At 55.9% G+C, this 21062-nt stretch overlaps 3 protein-coding genes across 6 annotated transcripts; all 3 read left to right on the plus strand.

Moving 5' to 3' along the window:
* Positions 1 to 81: 81 nt before the first annotated feature.
* On the plus strand, positions 82 to 15006 carry NLGN2 (neuroligin 2). 4 transcript variants are annotated; one of them, XM_066264123.1, is made up of 9 exons: positions 82 to 191; positions 484 to 1030; positions 3375 to 4066; positions 7428 to 7478; positions 9568 to 9717; positions 9886 to 10071; positions 10191 to 10383; positions 10707 to 11303; positions 12112 to 15006. In XM_066264123.1, exons 3-9 carry the CDS (start codon positions 3610 to 3612, stop codon positions 12983 to 12985), a joined length of 2508 nt encoding a protein of 835 aa, XP_066120220.1. In that variant the 5' UTR covers positions 82 to 191; positions 484 to 1030; positions 3375 to 3609; the 3' UTR covers positions 12986 to 15006. The 4 variants fall into 4 exon arrangements, with proteins under 4 accessions (XP_066120220.1, XP_066120221.1, XP_066120222.1 ...); XM_066264124.1 differs by having other exon boundaries at positions 107 to 258; XM_066264126.1 differs by lacking the exon at positions 82 to 191 and having other exon boundaries at positions 280 to 1030; positions 3934 to 4066.
* A 659-nt stretch (positions 15007 to 15665) lies between these two features.
* On the plus strand, positions 15666 to 17089 carry SPEM1 (spermatid maturation 1). Its single transcript, XM_066255524.1, has 3 exons — positions 15666 to 16006; positions 16106 to 16166; positions 16362 to 17089. The coding sequence occupies exons 1-3, from the start codon at positions 15863 to 15865 to the stop codon at positions 17087 to 17089; spliced, it is 933 nt and encodes a 310-aa protein (XP_066111621.1). The 5' UTR covers positions 15666 to 15862.
* Positions 17090 to 19243: 2154 nt separating this feature from the next.
* On the plus strand, positions 19244 to 21003 carry SPEM2 (SPEM family member 2). The gene is made up of 3 exons (XM_066255525.1): positions 19244 to 19381; positions 19542 to 19599; positions 19730 to 21003. Exons 1-3 carry the CDS (start codon positions 19244 to 19246, stop codon positions 21001 to 21003), a joined length of 1470 nt encoding a protein of 489 aa, XP_066111622.1.
* The last annotated feature ends 59 nt before the right edge of the window (positions 21004 to 21062 follow it).

Raw genomic sequence — 21062 nt, forward strand, 5'->3', positions numbered from 1 at the left:
CCCGCCCAATGTCCATTTGGCTCCTCCTCCAGGTCCAAAGGCCCCGCCTTCTTCGAGTGATGCCCCGCCCCCTAAGTTCACCCTACCACCACCACCACTACCAACAAATGAGAGAGCCTCGAGGGTGGGAGATCTTGGCGGGGATGTCTCCATCCTGCTGCGGTCGTCTTCGTCCATCTGTCCATCCGTCGGTCTGTCCACTCCCGCCTTCTTCCGTCTCCAATTCCCCCACACTCTGGAGGGCGGGCGAGCAGGCGGGTGCGAGCGAGGGGTGTGCGCCGCTCTCTCTGCAGGGGGCGGGGGAGGCGGCCGCGCGGTGACGCGCGGGGCTGCTGCGGCTGCTCCGCCGACGGATCATCACTCTCGGGCTAGGATGGACGCGGGGCGGGCGGGCCCTGGCGCGCGGAGCCAGGAATCCAGGCCTCCTGGCTGCTGAGCGACCCCCGAAATCTCCCCCTTATCCCCCCGCTTCCCTTCTTGCAGTGCCGACCCCCACCCCGTGGCTCCAGGCTCCACTCCCTCCTTCCTCTGACTCCCCGGACCTCCCACTCCCGCCCGCCCTCGGGATCGACTAGATCCCTCCCTCTCCCCGAGGATTCCGGCTGGATCCCTGCCCCTGCACCGCGGATTCTGCGCTCCCGGGCTCCGGGCCCCTGGGGATTGCCGTGGACTCCTCCTCCCGCACCCGACTCCTTAGGATCCTCCGCTTGTACCGCCTTCTGGTCCCTCGAAGCCGGCCCACGGAGCCAGTGGACCCACAATCCAGTTTTGTCCCATTGCCCCCTTCTCACTCCACAGTCCCCACTGCGGGGTTCCCTGTACTCGGGTTCCTCTTGACCCCATCCCCAACCCCTCCCCGGGGATCGATTGAATCCCGGCCCCGCCCCCTGGGGCTGGGGCGATCCCCCTCCCCCGCTGGGTGAGGCGCTGCGGGCGGGGGCTGGGCCTGCGGGACCACGGGGGCTCAAAGGCCGCTGCCCCCCTACTCGGAGCCCTGGATGGAGGCACCACGGCCCCAGGGCTGAGCCAGGTAGGAGCAAAGCCGGGCCGGGTGGAAGGGACTGCGTGGCGGTCCACTGGGGTCTCCCATTCCCCATCTCTTCCTGTGCCTGATTTCCCCCAGCCTGTTCTGTCTGCTCATCTCCGCCTAGGGATGCTCTCGCCGTGTCTCTCCGTCTCGGTCTCTTTGTCTCTGCCTCTCTCCAGCCCATGAATGATCCTTTGAATGGGCCCACAGACCCCGAGTGTTCCTATCTCCCCTCCCCCTCCTTGTCCCCGGCCAAGCCATTTTTCCCCACTGCAGGAAGGGGGGGTGCTGCGGCCTGAGCCCCCGTCCCTCAACTCTCCCTGGCTGGGGGAGTCAGGCCTGGGCAGGAATGGAGAGAGCAAGGCAGAGAGATAGGGAGGAGGGGGAAGCAAGATGTGGCAGAAAGAAGAGAGAAGGGGAGAGAAAATGGGGGAGACAGAGATAGGGAAAGAGAAGAAGGTGGGAGAGAAATAGAAAAGGCTTGAAGGGAAATTTCAGGAAGGGATTTGAAGGAGAGAGAAAATGAGAAACACTAAGGAGGGAGATATAGGAGAGAGTGATTAAAAAGACTGAGGATGAGAGACTGAAGGCAAGAGCTGGAGCAGTCTGGAAGAGGCTTGGAAAGATCCTCTGAGGGGACGCTATGGAGAGGAAAGAGATGGGGGGGCTAGAGGGAGGGAAGAAGAGAAAGAAGCTGGCAGGGGGGGCCAGGGGCCCCAAATGCCTTAAGCGAGGAGGGGTGACAGAGGCAGATAGACCGAGTTAGTAGAAGGGGAAGGGGTTGGCAAGGCCATGGAAGCAGAGCTCAGCCTGGCACGGGCAGATCCTGAGGGAGCCAGCCCCAAGCCCCCTCCTGATGAGGGGGGAACTGGAGCTTTAGGGGACTTGAAAAGGGGGAGGGCATGACTGAGTGTGTGTGGTAAGGATTCCTGTGTCCTCGTCTCTGGAATAAATTGACACCTGCAGAGAGCCACCCGCGGGCTGGCGCCTGGCTCTGAAAACCCCGCGTCAGCAAACAGCTCTAGCAGCTGGGGGGGGGGGGTTGAAATGACCTGGGTGTCTGCCCCTTCAGTCTGATCTTTTCTCTTGTCCTGTTCCTGCTGCCCTGAGTGCCCAGGCATCAGAGCAGCATCTTTGGGGGACTGGCAAGGAGAAAGAGAGGTGAATATCTGAGATGGGATGAGAAGAAAGCCTAGGTTTGCCCTCAGGACGTTGGTTAAAATGCCTTGCATGGATGAAGAGGTGCCTGGAATCCAAGACTGTTCAAGACTGTGGGAGAGAAGCAGTCAGTGGGTGCATCTAAAGCCCTCCAAACCCACCTCAGCACCCCTTCTCCTCAGACAGAGGCCTGGTCACTAGGACTAGGCTCTGATTGGCCAACAAGGGCTAAGAGGCGGGCCTTTTAGGGTTCTTTAGTGCCTCCAATCTTATGCTTCCCTCAACATATATACTTCTTCCTCTATGCTAAGGTTGGGGAGCACTCTAGCATTCTGACTCATGCCTCTGCCCTCGTGCCCAGAATGGACCCCATAACCAAGCCAGTCCCTTCCCTCTTCTTGCAGACCCGCCCCCCCCCCTTAAAGCTGCAGCCCGTTACCGAGGTAACATTGCGGGGCAGCATCTCGTCGCTGGGCAACCGGCTGCAAGATCACGCATCCGTCCCTACGTTTGCCCCCCTCCAGCATCCTATCCCTACTCCAGCCTCTGCCTCAAGGCACCTTAACTCCTGAGAGAAGAAATGGAGAGGGCCTGGGCAAAAGGGGTTCCCTCCTCCCCCACTGCATGGAGAAGGCACTGGACTTGTGCAGTCCCAAGAAAGGCCAGAGTCTGGCGTGGGGTGGGGGTTCAGTGCCATGAAATGATAGCTCAGGAGTAATTAACACATAAAACAAACCTGTCACTTCCTGCTAATTAATTATTTGATATTTTTATTTTCTCTTCCTTGTCTGTGTCACTCCTCCCAGAGAGGCAGGAACTAGGACTCTTGGGTCCCTGAGGAGAGCCTCCTGGGAGGGACAAAGCAGCCGGAAGGAGGCAGGCCAGATCTGGGGAGCTGACCGTCCTTCCCCTCTGGTTGTGTCCTAGACTTTGACCACATCTTGACCGACCCCTAGCCTCAGACTTTTCTTTCTGGGTCCTTGATGATGGAAGGTGTTTTGGGGGGTGGAAGTACTGGGGGGCCTGAGGGTGGAAGAAGGGGAACAGCTGGTCTGAATTCCAAGTCACTAACCACTTGTCTCTTCTGTTTCCCCATTCCTTTCTGTCTGCCCTTCCCTTCCCTTCTTCACCTCTCCTATGTACTTTTCTGTCTGTCTGTATCTTGCATACCCTCTCCTCCAACCCACAGGTCCAGCCTGCATTCACCTTCTCCCACTTCCTTCCCCAGCCCCACCCCTTGCCCCCTCCATGGAGAGGAACAGACCCCGCTGTCCAGTCTAACCCAGGTCCCTTCCCACTCCCTTCCTCCCTCCTTTCCCACCCCCTCCTCCCTCCTGGGGTGAGGGGGGCCTCCCTCCCTCTCCCCCCCTTCTCTCTCTCTGAGGGGGGGGTCCCGGGGAGGGAGGGGGGGTCCCCCGATCAGCATGTGGCTCCTGGCGCTGTGTCTGGTGGGGCTGGTGGGGGCTCAACGGGGGGGAGGGGGTCCCGGAGTTGGCGCCCCGGGTGGCCCAGGCCTGGGCCTCAGCAGCCTCGGGGAGGAGCGCTTCCCAGTGGTGAACACAGCCTACGGGCGAGTGCGTGGTGTAAGGCGTGAGCTCAACAACGAGATCCTGGGCCCCGTCGTGCAGTTCTTGGGCGTGCCCTACGCCACACCACCCCTGGGCGCCCGCCGCTTCCAGCCGCCAGAGGCTCCGGCCTCGTGGCCCGGCGTGCGCAACGCCACCACCCTGCCACCCGCCTGCCCGCAGAACCTGCACGGGGCGCTGCCCGCCATCATGCTGCCTGTGTGGTTCACCGACAATTTGGAGGCAGCTGCCACCTATGTGCAGAACCAGAGTGAAGACTGCCTGTACCTCAACCTCTACGTGCCCACCGAGGACGGTAAGGGTGCGGGCACCAGGCTGGGCACTTTGTGGACACAGCCCACAAACACACATGCAGAACCTCAGGCACTGGCACAGTCCAGAATGGGAGCTGGGCATTGTGGGGATAATGAGCAGTGAGCAGATAGTATGTCCCTGCCAGACCTCCGAGGCTGGTATGGTGCCTGCCAAGCAATCCGAGGAATGAATCCCATGGACAGCCACCTCAGAAGTTCTTGGTGCCCACAGAGAGCCAGAAGTAAGGTCAGCAGGCACTAGGCTGGACTTACTCATCTTATCTGCACAGAGGAGACATCCACCACCTGCCTAGGCCCGCATTCCAGCTCTACCCCCCCCACCCCACCCCCAAGCCTGGGCTTGTTCCTGGCTTGTCCACCTTAGCAACATCTGCACCTCAAGGACAATACAGACTCCTCCTTTCCCCAGGCCAGTACAGCAGACTTCCACCTATCACATCACATCCAGAGCCCCCTGCTTAAGCTGAGTGCCTCTTCTCCAGCGTGTTGTCCTCTGACCCCTATGCCATCCTGAAGGGTCATGGAAACTCCTTGCCAGGGGTCTCTCCACTCACAGCACAGCCCACCATCACCACCAGAAAACCTTCCCTGGAGCTCTTTAACTGGCTCTCTTTCAGTAAACTCACAGCCCCCTTGGACAATTCTCTACCTGCCAACCTTTAGTACACTAAGATCAACCAGAGCATCTTTCAGAGTACTTTCCAGCTGTCTACAACAGAGGTAATCAGCAGGGCCCCAGCCACCTCAACAGACCATCCTCACATTACCCTTCTAACACCCTATGTGGCTACTCCAAATCATCCCAGCACCTCAACAGGGACCATCTGCTCCTACCACACCCCCTACAGGTCATTTTCTAACAACTTTCCACACAGGCCTGGTACCAGGAACCCCGCTACGTACACTCAACACACCCAACACTTCCACATAAAGTCCCTCAACAAATCAGGATCTCAACTACTCAACATTCAGACCACGTACCCAACCAACCTACACACAGACCATGTCCATGCTCCGACACCCTACATACCACATTTGCCGACACCTTTGCACAGCACCCCCCCAACACATCTCTAAAATTGTGTACCATCACATGTCTCTAAAATTGTGGGCTCACGCCTGACCTGTGGTGGCGCAGTGGATAAAGCGTCGACCTGGAAATGCTGAGGTCGCCAGTTCGAAACCCTGGGCTTGCCTGGTCAAGGCACATATGGGAGTTGATGCTTCCAGCTCCTCCCCCCTGTCTCTCTCTCCTCTCTGTCTCTCTCTGTCTCTCTCTCTCTCCTCTCTAAAATGAATAAATAAATAAAGAATAAAAAAAAATGAATAAATAAAATTGTGGGCTCCCAGTATCCCTGGATATAGGTCATGTGCCTAATAACACCCATACATAGATAGACCTTTGTCCCAATAAACCTGCGCCTGGACCATGGGCTCCACCAGGCTACTTACCACATCCCTGTACCAAAAGTCCTCTCGTGCAAGTCACAGAACACCTCGTGCACCTCAACCCACCCATATCCCTCCCAATACCTGTGCATACCGCTTCCCCTCTATTGCTCATACCATGTACAGTAACACCCCAACTACCCCTTCCCATGGAAGCCATGCCTCATAGTAACCCATACACACAACACACAGAAATATTATTCACTCTAATTTCATCCATATTCCAAACACCCTGAGAGAATGTTTACCAAGCACCATCTGCATTAGAACCATCCGCTCCACATTCCCCTGCCCTCTCATGGACTACTTACCCCAGCATTCTCCCTCCGGTGAATTCTTCACCCTAATGCCTCCACACAGACTGTCCATCTCAGCACTCTCCATTCATGGACTCCACTCCCACATCTTCACATAGACTGTCCAACTCAATGTCTTCTTCAGTTTCTGTCTCATCACTCACCATGGGAAACCTCCATCAACCACTTCCCACCAGTAGACTATAACCCCAAATCTCCACACAAAGTGTCCACCCTACCCCACACCACCCTTGCTCACACCTTCTGTATTTTTAACCACCGCGTACTGCCAACCTGCTTGGAGCCTGACACATTCAGGTGATCTCACTGAATCTTCACACCAGCTCTGGGAGGAAGAGGCTGACTCAGACACACACAGCTATGCACATACACTTCATATTCTCATGTACACTCGTGTCTTGCTGCCTTCATCCCCATCCCCATCCTATCGCAGAGAAGAACAGGCCTTGGTCCTAATGGGTCCCCATCAGGACATTATTGCCAGCTGGGAAAAGCCTTCCACAGGCTGGCCCGGGCCTTGCTGACCCATCCCTCCCCCTGCTGTTGAGGAGAAACTGGTCAGCCTGGGGCAACCCCCTCCGGCCCCCGAGTTCCAACTCTCCCCTGAAAGAAACCTGGAACCAAATTCCGGGCCTAGTCTGGGACCTTTCCTTGACAGTGGATACACTTTGTGCCTCTGAGCATTTCCTGGCTCAGGGCACTGTTTCCTGTTCCCTATTTGTGGACTGAACCCCCATTTGGGGAGGGGGACTTCTTGGCGTTAGAGCAGGGGTTGGTGAGGGGCTAGTGCCCCTGGTGGGAAATTTACCATTTGGGGGGAGGAGAGCAGGCCTGGGTAGGGGATGAGGTTGGGGTGGGGATACAGAGGGAAGAGGTGGTGTGGAGGGCAAGACCTGATGACCCCTTTCCCTGCTTCGCCCCACATTGGGGAGATGGGGTGAGAAGCCAGGCCTGTGAGTGCGGATGGAAGAGTTATGCTGGGGGCTGGGAGACTGGCTAGGTGGGCAGGCAGCTTTAGCTGACCCACCCACAGCCCTCCAGATCGGTCCAGAGGGAAGCAGAGTCCTTTCCGCTGCAGCCCCTCCTCTTTACAGCCTTGGGGAGCAGGCAGGTGCTTGGCTGGCCCTGAAGGGGGCCTGTGTGAGCGTGGCCCAGGTGGCACAGCTGGCCTTGGTCTCCCAGGCAGGCTTCCCTTCCCCTCCCACCCCACCTTTAACACCGTTTCATTTTCAGCAATTAGCCAACATATCGACAAGCCAAAACTCCTCTCCAGCCAAGTCAATGTCTTCAGATAGGTCTCAGCCCACTTAGGCACCCCACCCCCCAAAACCAGCCTTTTCTTTGGGGCATGAATTTTTCCGGGGAGGGGAACGAAATTGGGTTGTAGAAACGTTTTTCTCTTTTCTTGGTTTCTTTTTCTTGCAAACAAATTTTGCTTTTTTTGGCTTATTTTTAATGCCCCCCATCCTCCCCTTTTCTGCTTTCTCTCCTCCCTTCCCCATCCACCACCTTCCCCGACCCCCATCTTTCCCCACAAAATTGTCCTTTTTTCTCTGTTTTGTGTTCCCGGTCTTAGGTCCGCTCACAAAAAAACGTGACGAGGCGACGCTCAATCCGCCAGACACAGGTAGATTTAAAAATCCCGCTGCTGCATGTGTTTGCTGATGAGAGGACGGTCACTTTCACGGCCCTGCCCCTAACTAAATGCCCACAAGCCCCAAGGCCCGCAGTCCTTCTCCCAACTAAAAACGAAAAAGAAAAGAAAAGAAAAATTTGTAATAATTGGAAAAAAGAATTATAAAAACTTTAAACAAAATTTGAACACTGTTGGACCCATTAGAAAACCTGCAAGAAAAGCTAAATGTGGCAAAAAGATAAATAACAGAAAATTGTAAAAAGAAATTGGAATGTCAGAGCAAAATAAAACACCAAAGAATTGGATAAAATGTTTAGAGTTTGACAGAAATTTGGACTGTTTTGAAACTTGTGAAATGTAACATTTGAAAAAAATGATTTTCATTTAAAGCCAAACAACATCTGAAAAAAATAATTAAGTTGGCAATTTGATGACACAATTGAAACATCAGAAACCTGCTACAGTTTCCAAAAGCCTGTCAGATACAGAAAACACAAGTATTTGAAGCAAATTAAAGAATTTGGAAATTTTTGAAAACAGGGCCCAATATCTTGAAATTTCACCACAAAATTTTGAAGAAAAAAAATGCAAAGAACTTTTTTCTTTTTTTCCAGAAAAACGGATCTTTTTTTTTTCTTTTTCTTTTTTTTTTTTCTTTTCTTGTTGAATCTGCCCCGAGAACTTCTTGCTTTTTGGTTGTTGTTTTTTTCTTTCTTCTTTCTTGATCCTGTTTTTGGTTGTTGGTTTTGAATTCTTGTTGCCCCAGCCCCCTTCCTGCTCCTTCCCTTTCTGATTCCCTTGCCCCCACACTGGGAGTGGAGGAGCTGGGTGGGGACAAGGGGGGAGAACTGAGGACATTTAGGACAGGACCTTGGAGGGAAGGAGACCCCAGCCTGAACTGCTGGAAGGCCACTGAGAGTTGAGGAACAAAGGGAAAACCAGGATTTGGGGAGGCCAAGGATGGGCACTGCCTACCTAGGAGCTCCTGGCCAGAGTCAGGCAGAGGAAGGTGGTGGAGGAGGTCCTAAGATATAGGAGGCAGGATGCTGTCCATAGGAGACGGACTGCAGTGTCTTAGTGACCTGTTGATTGACCTTCTGACTAGAAGAAAGTTTCTCCCAGAATGCAGCGGGCTGGCAGGGCCACTGGGGCCCGGCAGCTGAGGCCCAGGCCTGGCTCTTGTTTGCCAAGTGCCCAGGCTAGTCAGAGATTGCAGGTGTCAGGAAAGAGAAAGGCCTGTGGGCCAGGGGACATCCCAGCCTGGAACTGGTAAACCATAAAGAGGCTGCAGGGGACTGTGGCAAGCCCTCTCAGACTCCAACCCTCTTCTGGAATTAGTCACTCCTCAGGCCAGACTGGAATGCTGCAAAAGTATACTATATGGAGCAGTGATTACAGGATCCTCTTGGGACATGACTAGAGAAGGGTCTGGTACAGAACAGGCTCAGGCCAGTGTGCAGGGGGTTCCGAGACTAGAGAGCTGCACTCTGGCTTCATTAAGCAGGCCCTTTCTCACCCTGCCTCCTTCTGCCATAGTAATTAGGCTGGGGGTTGCCATGGTGACTGGGGAGGTGACCTAGAAAGGAATTAGGGCGGGGAGGCGACCAAGCCCCCAGGGACCCTAGGGTCTGGCACCCCCCTCACGGACAGACCAGGCCACCATGTGGAGCTGAGGCCCGAGGCCTAAGTCTGAGAAAAAAAAGGCCAGGACCCTTCCAGCATCCTTAACTCCAGTGCCAGCCTCAGGAGCTCACTCTTCCTAGGAGGAGGAAGGAGATTTGCTGTGTGTGTGTGGGGTGGGTGCCCCTGGATCCAGCAGGTGCCCTGAGAAGGGCCACCCCCACCCCTGCCTCTGTTAGGCTGTGGAGCAGACCAGCAGGAGGTGGGGAGGACCTTCTGCCAGAATTAGCCTGGGAGGGAGGGAGGGGAATCCGGTCTTGCCCCCCAGGGACGGGAGTAACATGTCCCCTGAGCTCTGGGCTGGTCTTCAGCAGGCCTGGGAGCTGGGAGGTGCTGCTTCTGGTCTCACTGTGTCCTTGTCCCCCACTCCCGGCCCACCTGCCCACCCCTCCCCACACAGATATCCGGGACTCTGGGAAGAAGCCTGTGATGCTGTTTCTGCACAGCGGCTCCTACATGGAGGGCACCGGCAATATGTTCGATGGCTCTGTCCTGGCCGCTTACGGCAACGTCATTGTAGCCACGCTCAACTACCGGCTTGGGGTTCTCGGTGAGGGAGGGCAGACAACTCTAGGGAGTCTGGGAGAGGGGCCTGGTGGGTGGGCTCCTTTAAACCCAGCAGCAGCAAAATGGCTTCTGGGCTGGACTGAGCTGCCCAGATAAGGGGCAGGAATATGGTAACACCCCCAGGTAGTTCCTTTTTTTCCTTTACCTCCAGGTTTTCTCAGCACTGGGGACCAGGCTGCAAAAGGCAACTATGGACTCCTGGACCAGATCCAGGCCCTGCGCTGGCTCAGTGAAAACATTGCCCACTTTGGAGGTGACCCTGAGCGCATCACCATCTTTGGGTCTGGGGCAGGCGCGTCCTGTGTCAACCTTCTCATCCTCTCCCACCATTCAGAAGGTACCAGCAACCTCATCAGATGACCAGTCTTGTCCCCTTTCCCATACCCCTGAACCTACCAGGTCCTTCTTCTGTTTTGGGCTGATTCTGCCCAACCTGAAGCCTGCCTATCCCACCAGGGCTGTTCCAGAAGGCCATTGCCCAGAGTGGCACTGCCATTTCCAGCTGGTCTGTCAACTATCAGCCGCTCAAGTACACACGTCTGCTGGCAGCCAAGGTGGGCTGTGACCGGGAGGACAGTGCTGAAGCTGTGGAGTGTCTGCGTCGGAAGCCTTCCCGGGAGCTGGTGGACCAGGACGTGCAGCCCGCCCGGTATGGGTAGTGGTGTGGGGGTGGGAGAGGGCCGAGTCCAGGCCTTCACCCACCTTGCTGGTTACAAGGAGGTTGAGGGTGAGAGATGTCTCTCGAGGCTCTGCCTTCTCTTGGAAGCCTTTCCCTAAGGGGAGGCGTCCAAACAGAGCAAGCATGCACAAGGTATCAGAAAGTGCTTCAGAGAAGACTTCCCAACAGGCCAAGTGCCCTTAAAGATTCCTAGATTTTAATTAGGGAGAAGTGTCTTCTGGGCAGAGGGCTCGGCAAGCTGTGAGCTGAGAGGCCAGTGAGCAGGTGGTGAGACCCTGATCCCTTCTCCCCAGCTACCACATAGCCTTTGGGCCCGTGGTGGATGGCGACGTGGTCCCTGATGACCCTGAGATCCTCATGCAGCAGGGAGAGTTCCTCAATTATGACATGCTCATCGGTGTCAACCAAGGAGAGGGTCTCAAGTTTGTGGAGGACTCCGCAGAGAGCGAGGACGGTGTGTCTGCCAGCGCCTTTGACTTCACAGTCTCCAACTTTGTGGACAACCTGTACGGCTACCCAGAGGGCAAAGATGTGCTGCGGGAGACCATCAAGTTCATGTACACAGACTGGGCCGACCGGGACAATGGTGAGATGCGGCGCAAGACCCTGCTGGCGCTCTTTACTGACCACCAGTGGGTGGCACCAGCTGTGGCCACCGCCAAGCTGCATGCCGACTACCAGTCCCCTGTCTACTTTTACACCTTCTACCACCACTGCCAGGCTGAGGGCCGGCCCGAGTGGGCAGACGCAGCGCACGGGGATGAGCTCCCCTACGTCTTCGGTGTGCCCATGGTGGGTGCCACCGACCTCTTCCCCTGCAATTTCTCTAAGAATGATGTCATGCTCAGCGCCGTGGTCATGACCTACTGGACCAACTTCGCCAAGACTGGGTGAGGGCCAGAGGGGCTGGGTGGGGCACCATGCAGGCGGAGACACACACACACACCCTCCAATCTCAGCTCCTTCTCTTTCTCACTCCTTCACACGGCCATCCTCCCTCTATTACGGCTCTCTTGCCTTGTCGACTCAGACACCTGCTGGGTACCTTCTCTGTGCCAAGCACAGAGTGGTGTGTTGGAGATTCAGTAGTTAGAGAGGCCCCTGTCCTTTCTGGGGGTGGGCTCAGTTGGTGACTCTAGCTCCATGTCTGTGTCTTCTCTGCTCTCTTAGTCACCTTCTCTCTTTCTTCTCCTAGCGCTCTCCCTCTGACTGCTCCCATCTGTCTGAGTATGTGTAAGGCTCTGTGTCTGTCTATCTGTCTCTTTATTGCTGTCTCTACATCTTTCACCCTTGATGCCATTGATATCTCTCCCTTCCCCTTTGATCTCTGCTTTTTGCTTGCTGATTTCACCCTAGCTGTCTTTCTGTTCATGTGTCTTTCTGTTCCTATATGTCTCTATCTCACTGAGTTTCAGCCTCTGCCTCTTTCACTGGCTATCTCTCTGTCTCTGCCTATCTCTGTTCCTCTGTCCTCCTCTCTGGCAGTCTGTCGCCATCCCTCTTTGTTTTTCCCTCCCTGTCTTTGGCAATTTCTCTATTTCTTTGTATCCATCTCTGTCTCTCCACCTCTCGTTTTCTCTGACTTTCCTTATGTGTCCCTGGCTCTGCATCTCTGTCTCCCTCCCTATTCTTCCCCCATCCTCCCACACCTGTTGGAGTCTCACCCTCACTCCTTTCCCTGCCCTCCTGTGCCCACAGCGACCCCAACCAGCCAGTGCCACAGGACACCAAGTTCATCCACACCAAGCCCAACCGCTTCGAGGAGGTGGTGTGGAGCAAGTTCAACAGCAAGGAGAAGCAGTACCTGCACATTGGCTTGAAGCCACGTGTGCGTGACAACTACCGTGCCAACAAGGTGGCCTTCTGGCTGGAGCTTGTGCCGCACCTGCACAACTTGCACACGGAGATCTTCACCACCACCACGCGCCTGCCTCCCTATGCCACACGCTGGCCGCCTCGCCCGCCCCCTGGCGCCCCGGGCACACGCCGGCCCCCACCACCTGCCACTCTGCCGCCTGAGCCCGAGCCTGAGCCAGGCCCTAGGGCCTATGACCGCTTCCCCGGCGACTCCCGAGACTACTCCACAGAGCTGAGCGTCACTGTGGCTGTGGGCGCCTCCCTCCTCTTCCTCAACATCCTGGCCTTTGCCGCCCTGTACTACAAGCGGGACCGGAGGCAGGAGCTGCGATGCAGGCGGCTCAGTCCCCCGGGCGGATCAGGCTCTGGGGTGCCTGGTGGGGGCCCCCTGCTCCCGACCACTGGCCGAGAGCTGCCACCAGAAGAAGAACTGGTGTCACTACAGCTGAAACGGGGTGGTGGCGTCGGGGCAGACCCTGCTGAGGCCCTGCGCCCTGCCTGCCCACCTGACTACACACTGGCCCTGCGTCGGGCACCAGACGATGTGCCTCTGTTAGCCCCTGGGGCCCTGACCCTGCTGCCCAGTGGCCTGGGACCACCGCCTCCCCCGCCGCCGCCCTCCCTCCATCCCTTTGGGCCCTTCCCCCCGCCTCCCCCCACCGCTACCAGCCATAACAACACTCTACCCCACCCCCACTCTACTACCCGGGTATAGGGGATGGCTTGGGGGGGCCCTCCTCCCCAGCCCTCCCACAGGCAGGAAGTGCCACTTGGAAGGCAGGGAGGAGGACTTGGCAACAGGCTTTCCTCGTTACACTAGGACTAGGTGGACATGGGTCTTCTCACTGGGACGTGTGTTTTCCCACGCATCGAGGTCCCTTTTCTTCTTGGACCTGGGCCTTTGAAAAACTGGGGGTATTTGTCCCCTCCATTGGGACACCAGTCGTCTCTGTGTGGAAGTGTGGAAGTATTTTCCCATGTGGAGGTGTGCTTTCTCACAAGGGGGTGTGTTTTCCCATGTGCAGGGTGAGGTTTTTTTTTGCCGCCCTGGACACATGTTGGCCCCCTCAAGAATTTCTGTGGGGATTTATACCCAGAATCATATTCCTCACGCCTTCTCCCACCTCCTCTCCCTTCCCTCCCTACCCTATGGAGACCCTGGAAGTGGTGTGTTCATGTACAGTGTCCCCTGGCCACCAGATAACACAGAGTGGTTCTTGGGAAGCAATGAGGAAGTCCCAGCCCCCCTCCCCAGCCCACCCCCCACTCCGCCCTGGAGAAGCGTGTTTTGCCCCCATGGCACAAGTCAGGTGGAGCATGGCCTCCTGGGTAGGCCTCGCATTCCATAGACGGCAGACGCAGAACCCTGCTGGGGGAACAGGAGGGCTCCGTGCCTCCCTCACTGCTTGGGAACCTGCTTCCCCATAGGTCCAGGACGCACTTCTCCAAGTGGGAACATGCTCTTGCACGTGGATGTGTGTTTCCCACGCAGATGGTCCCTTTCTCTCCAGTACTTCCCAGCATCCCCCAGGCCGCCGGCCCAGCACCTGATTCCTGCTCACTCAGCAGATAGGAACAGACTTCACACTGACGGGAGCTGAGGAGGATGTATGAACCCTGAGCAGGGAGCTCCACCTCTTTCTCTCCCAGAGATGCTGAGTTTGGGGGTCAGGGGCGTGGGACCTGCCACCCATAGAGGCCGTGCATGTTTGACCAAAGCCCTCATTGGGGTCTGAGGACAGCCTTCTCCTCAGTCTTCAGACCATTACTCATCTGTGCCAAACTGGGTAGGTGGGCTTGCCAAGGATTCCCCAGTCCTGGGCTGGAGCAGATAAACATGGGAGCAGGTAGGAGGCAGGAGGGGGAAGTGGCAGCTATGGGGGTCCTACCTGTGTTTCTTCTCACCATATCTCATTCCTCCCTCTGTGCCTCAGTTTCCCTTTCCCACATCTCTCTCTCTCTTTGAAGCCATCCCTGTGTCACTGTCAGACCAGCTTCTCTCTGTACCCATTCCCTTCCTCTGAGCTGCCTCTTCCCTGAGCTGCCAGGGCTGAAGGAGAGAAGTGGTGGCGTGGAGGGGGTGAGAGCAAGGGGGAAGGGCTTCGTGGTTGGGGAGAGAAAGCGGTCAGCTGTGCTGAGAAACAAGACAGGGCAGTAGGGGCCAGGACTTGGGCAGACACAAGCAGGAAGAATCTGGAGTAAGGTGACTGCCCAGAGGGGAACTGAGCCCATAGGGAAAAGAATCTCGTCAGGAAGGGTTTTAAGGGACCCCAGTAGAGAAGGAGACCGTGCTTGTCTGTTGGCATTTTGTGCATTGTTAGTGCCAAAATTGAGGGGGTGGGGTGCTGTCTTCCACCCCACCGACACCCAAATTCAGAATCTCTGGTCTTGGCTCCCCAGACTTTGCCTCTTGACCATCCCTTCTCCCATCTCCACCCATGGAAACTTCATTCTTTTCCTTCCCCTTCTCCTGCCTGGTCTCGTTCCTTCCTCAAACAGCCATGCCCTCCAAATGCTAGGGACCTGGGACCTGAACCCTAGGGACACGTCCCACAAATTGGGGGCATGGGAGAGGGGCTGGGGGACCCCATGATTCAGCCACGGACTCCAATGCCTAGTCCCTCTCCCTAGAACAGTTTCCTGACAATCCCATGTTCTCACCCTTTGCGGCTCTGTAAACATTTTTAAACCTGGCAAAAGATGAAGAGAATATTGTAAATATAAGGTTTAACTGTTGGTTGTGCCTGCTGTGATGTTAGGAGGTGGGGCAGGGGGCTCTGAAGAAACAAGCCTCAGGGGTGTGACCGGGCTGATGAAGAAGGTCTGCACCCACAGCCATTTTCAGTGAATAACAGGTCCGAGGGGGGTAGTGGGTGCTGAATGAGATTGCCATGGTAATGGAGCTACTTGAGGAGTTAAGATTAGGACCCATGGCGGTGGCGCAGTGGATAGAGTGTCAGACTGGGATGCGGAAGGACCCAGGTTCAAGACCCCGAGGTCACCAGCTTGAGCACGGGTTCATCTCTTTAGAGCAAAAGCTCACCAGATTGGACCCAAGGTCGCTGGCTCTAGTAAGGGGTTACTCAGTCTGCTGAAGGCCCACGGTCAAGGCACATATGAGAAAGCAATCAATGAACAACTAAAGTGTTGCAATGCGCAACGAAAAACTAATAATTGATACTTCTTATCTCTCCGTTCCTGTCTGTCTGTCCCTGTCTATCCCTCTGTCTCTGTTAAAATAATAATAAGATTAGGACCATGTCTGTGCAGAGGACTGAGCTTGCTGTAGAAAAGGACCAAAAGGGGTGATGGGGGCAGATGCCAGGCAGGCCAGAGGGCCTAGCTGGTCTAGGTAAGCTGGCTATAAGACAGACACACTAAGTAAAGAGCTTGCCTTCTGCCAAGGTCTGAAGCCAGGCTGGAGGGTTAATCCTGGGCCCAGGACTCTCCCTCTTGGCACATTGTGAGGGCAAGGTTCAGCATCATTGTGACCCGCTTACCCCCAAGAGCCTCTGGGACAAGCAGGCAGGCCACTGGGTACTGTGGCACATTGGGCTGGGGGCCTAGGGGCCCTGGTGGCCCTAGGCACCCCATGGCCATGGCTGAGCAGCCATGGTGCAAGTCAGCCTCTTATCATAGCCCTAACCCCAACAGTTGCCAGGACCTAGGCCACTTCATCCAGTTGCTGCTGGGCCTCATCATCTGCATTAACATCGGCATCAATCTGGTGACACTGGTCAGGGCAGATCTGGGCGGGAGGATGCCGGCGGGATCGCAGGGGGTGGGTTGGCTTGGTGCCCAGGGCCTGCCTGGGGTCACGGTGTCCTTTCCCCAGCTCTGGCACAGACTCCGTGGCTTCTTACACCACATGTTCTACCGTATTATTTGTGAGAAAGGTAAGCAGGACCTGGGGCTTAGGGTGGACGAGGGGCAGATACCACATGTTCTGGCCCTTGACCTTAAGCTGGCCTCATCCCCTCCCACTCCCTGCTCAGAAGCCATAGCTGGGCAGCTTACCTCCCTGAAACCTGCCTCTCCGCCCCTGTAGGAGCCACTATCCACACAGCCTCTCACCTCTCCCCTATCCACAGAAGCTTCTAAGTCATCCTCATCTGGAAGGAAGACCCAGCCCCCAAAGCAGAGCTCCCCTGCAGTCCACCTTCGATGCACCATGGACCCTGTTCAAATGACCTTGACCCCCACACACACTCGCCACCGTGGCCGTCGAGGCTTGTCAGCACGCTCTGCCCACCACCCACTAGCCTGGGCCCCTGACACTGATGAGGAGGAGAAGCTCCCTCATCAGGACCCAGCAATCTGCTCCCACAATTGGAATCGAGGAGCCGACTGGGAAGGCTCTCAATCCACTCAGGAGTTGTGGCCTTCCTGGGCCCAAGGTGCTGTGGAGCTGCCGTCTCAGACCATCCGCTTCCAGCAGAGGATAGAGGACAGGCCCCTCAAAAGGGAGATGTGGTCAGAGCTGGGCCTGGAAGCCTGTGTGTACCCTGTGAACCCCCCACCCACCAGCCCACATGTCCTGGGCCATAAGACCGGCGGAGGGGCGGAGGGAGAACAGGAGCAGAGCTCTCCTGCCCCCCCGGACCCCCCACCCATCAGGGGTCCAGCCGTTGTCCCGGAGATCCCGGGGCGCGGCTCCTCGGGCCGCATTGCCTATGACGCCCGCGATGTGCGGCGGCGCCTTCGGGAGCTGACCCGGGAGGTGGAGGCTCTGTCCCACTGTTACCCCGTGGCCTCCAGATCCAACGTTATGGAGGGAATGGCCAAGAACTGGGTGTATCGTCCAGTGACAGAGAGGTGACTAAGAGAATAAAAAATTAAAAAACAAGAGAGAGGAGGTGGTTTGTGGTGGTGTGTGCGGGATGGAGGGTGGTGCTAGGGCCCACTCAACTCTTAGAAGCCCTGGTTGCTAAGGGAACAATCTCCCTGGAAACAGGGCCTAGACAGCCCTGAGGACCTTCATCAACCTCTTGGCCTCAACCTTACCATCAACCTGTCCTCAGACCTTTTCCTGGCCATTCTTGGTTCCAATGTTCCCATCTGCCTCTACCCCCTTTTCTTCAGGGCCCAGAGAAGGTCTTCTGCCAATCCCCTCCCCATATACCCACACATTCCTAAACTAAAATGGAGACCCTCACCCCCACGACCCTAAGCCACCAGAGGTCTGGTTCGGGCCAGAGCCCAGGTGTAGGCTGCAGCTACAGGTGAGGTGTGGTTTCCTCTCCAGCCCTGGTCCTCACACTTCCCAAGCCAGAACCTGAAATTCCTGTACCCTCAAACAGGCTTGGAATAGAGGATGAACTATTGCGGAAACACTCAAGGGCTGCCTCTTCATAACATCACAGCCTTCTGTGACCTCACTCTTCTGATCTATACTTCATGTCACAAGTGAGGAGACTGAAAGCTCAGAGGCCACGTGACTTATTCATGGTCACACAAACACCAAGGATCAATTTGATGGCCTCAGATGCTTCATTCCCCAGCTTCTTCAGGCCGATTCTCATTGCCACTGAGACAGCCTGCCCACCAGAGTCTCCTGCCTTCCTCAGTCAGCCGTGTGTCATCAGAATATTGTGTGCACTGGAGAGCAGGGAAACCCAGGCAGCTGGGATCTCATATACACACACTCACACACACGCTCACACAACTTGGGAACAAGGAACCATGTGAGTGCACCTGAGCTGAAGGAGCTAGACTTCACCTTCATACCGGATGGGTTCCTGGATGGGAGCAGACAGGCCTTTTGTGAATCGCCATGCTGCTTAGTTTATTCTCATTCAGCTAACGTCATTGATTGTTGGAAGCTGATTCCATTGCGTATGTATTGAGCACCTACTATATGTTTGCAGCCTTGATAGAAAATACCCACTAGGACCCTGATTGGATAGTCCGGTTGGTTGGAGCGTCATCCCGGAGCATGGAAGTCGCCAGTTTGATCCCCCGGTCAGGGCACATACAGGAGCAGCTCCACGTTCCTGTCTCTCTCTCCCTGCCTCTCTCTCTCTCTCTCTAAAGAAAGAAAGAAAGAAAGAAAGAAAGAAAGAAAGAAAGAAAGAAAGAAAGAAAGAAAGAAAACAAATGCCCACTACTGGCTGTCCCTCTATTTCTGCTGAGTTGTTTATTGGACAAGCAAATGACTTGTGGTCCCCAGAGCACCCTTTTCACAGACCCTGGTGATGAGCCTGGTTGAAATCGAAGACCGCTTTGTCATATAAACAGTTATATCTATTTTGTGCTTTGTGAATTTCATGTGTTTTTCTTAAGGTGGCAGCTAACAGTTTTTCAACTTGAAGGGTGGCTCAGTAGGAGGGAAGTTAAGGAGGGGCACCACCGTTGGGAGTGGTCCCTGGCAGTAGCAACCCCAGCAAAGAAGAAATCAGTTTTGCTCTGAAGCAAAGGGGTTAATGGACTCTGTGACTACCAACACCTTGGGCTGAAGTCCCTGGGCAGGAAGGGATGCTTAGAGGTGTTATGACAGGGAAATGGGCAGAACCAGGAGGGAATGTACAGAGAGGTGACTTCAAAGGGGACTCCTGCTTGGGTGGGAATTACCAACACACTACATAAGCTTCTATAATGTCTCACCAGGACAATGAAACCAAGGCAATCTTTTATGCACGATTCAATTCGTATGAAGACTGTCTCACTACTGTAGCTACCATATTTTCAACTCAGGAATCGGGTGTCGAGTTAAGCAAGCTCCCATGAAGACAAAGGGATAGACTGAACTCTGGGACATCTGGAGACTGAGCCAAAGGCAGAAATGGCCATAGAAAGGGCCAGCTGAGTAGATAAAAGAGCTACCACCTCTGCATTGTGACTCCTGCCAACGTGCCTCATTATGACCTGGCTCCCTCACCAGCTGGCAGGTGGCCCTAGGTCCTGGCTTGAGTGCAGTGTGGGTTGGGGCTGGTGGGGGGGTATGGCCCAGGTGGCCTTAGGGACCCCCCCCACCATGGAAAACCAGCTCTGGTATAACAACTTGGGGTACTGCAATCAATACCAAGAAAGTTCCCAGGATGGTGAGGACTTCCTTCTCCTGCTGCTGGGCCTCATCATTCTTGTCAACATTGGGATCAATGTGGTAACTGTGGTCAGTGATAGCTGTGGACCACCCCTAAGGATGAAGAGGGCTGAGGGTGGAAGCCAGCTTTGGCCTGTACCTCCACCTGCAAGAGCAGTCTTGGCTGTTGGTGGTGTGGGAGCTGGGGGTGAAGAGCCTGGTTTTCACTCCCACCCCACCTGACCCCCAGATGTGGAATAAGCTCAAGAGTGACTTGGACAAGATGATCAACTGGATTAATCAGAAAGGTAAGTGTGGCAGCTAGAGAGGCCCAGGGAACAACTCAGCTTCCCTGCTACCACCACAGTCCTAGAAAGACAGACCCCAGTGTTCCCAACCAACAACTGCCCTACCCTCATGGACTCTTGCCTCCTCCAGACAAAATCTTGCAGGCTTGTAAAAATTCCCCCAAAGATGCCCCAGCCAAGGCCCAAGATGTCCACATCCACTGCACCCTGGACCCTGTAGAAGTGAAGATGGCCTGGCCCGCTTGCTGTTCTTCTTCCTCCAACCATCTCCGTAACTGCAGCTGCCGCCACCTGCACCATGACCACCGCCGCCGTGCCCCCTACAGCCACCAGCAGAGTCTGAAGAACCACAAACAATTCCCCAACAATCACTCTGTCTTCCAAAGCCCAAACCACAGCCACAAGATGTCACAGCTGAGGCCGATGTCCTCTTTTGATCAAGAAGAGCTGGACTCCTTCCTGGAGAAGGAGGTTAACCTATCTTTCCCACATCCCAAGTACCCATGGTGGGGTTGGCGAGGGCTCTACCAGCAAAGGGGGCTACCTTCCAACATTGGGCTATGTGGCCACCAGGGTGGGATCCCGGCCGACTTGTCACCACCCTCTTTCTACCTGTCACCCGAGCTGCGCCGCATGCCCAAGCGTGTGGAGGCCAAGTCCGAGCTGAGGCTCCGATCTTATGGACCCCACTGCTCACAATCCCGCATCTGGGGCAATGTGGAGGCTGAGCAGTGGACCTTGTCTCTGCCACCTCCCCACCAGCTGCCCCCTAACCCCCCTTGGGCCCCTGCAGAGCACAGCCCTTACCCCTCAAGGAGCCAGCTACTGTATAATTCCTGGGATCAGCGGTGGCACGGTGTGGAGGGCTCTGAGCCTCCATCTTCCCTGGTGCCACGGAGCAACCGGCCTGAGGCCCGGGAACACTGCTCCCCACAGTCCCACCAGCGGGGCCTCCCTGGCCACGCGTACAGCCAGCCCAACCGCAGCCCCCGCCCATCCACAGGACACTTGAGCTATACCTCCCGGGACCCCCATGAGGTACGGCGCCGGGCAGCTGAATGGGCTGAGGTACTGCCCACTCAGCACCCCCTGATGACATCCACCTCCCTCACCGTGTTGGGTGAGGTCTCATACCAACAGGCCCCGGCTCCCAGCTCAGACCTGCTCCCCCACTCCTCCCAGCCCCTGCCTGAAGGCCAGGCTACTGAGCCCCACCCTCCCCCACCCACCTTCATGCCACTCAGCCGAAGCCCGGGGGGCAATGCCAGCTACCAAGTGTACGACAGCCTGGAGCTGAAGCGGCAGGTGCAGGAGAGCAGAGTGCAAGCCAACTCGCTGCCGCTTCCTTCCAGCCCCGCCTCGAGGCCCTCTCTGCACAGGAGCCGGACTCCGAAACTTAACTAACCGGGGGCAAATGGGGGTAATGGGCCAAAGCACTGACAGAGAAATAAAGAGCAACAGAG

Source organism: Saccopteryx bilineata, chromosome 2, assembly GCF_036850765.1.
Source record: "Saccopteryx bilineata isolate mSacBil1 chromosome 2, mSacBil1_pri_phased_curated, whole genome shotgun sequence".
NCBI classification, from domain to species: Eukaryota; Metazoa; Chordata; class Mammalia; order Chiroptera; family Emballonuridae; genus Saccopteryx; species Saccopteryx bilineata.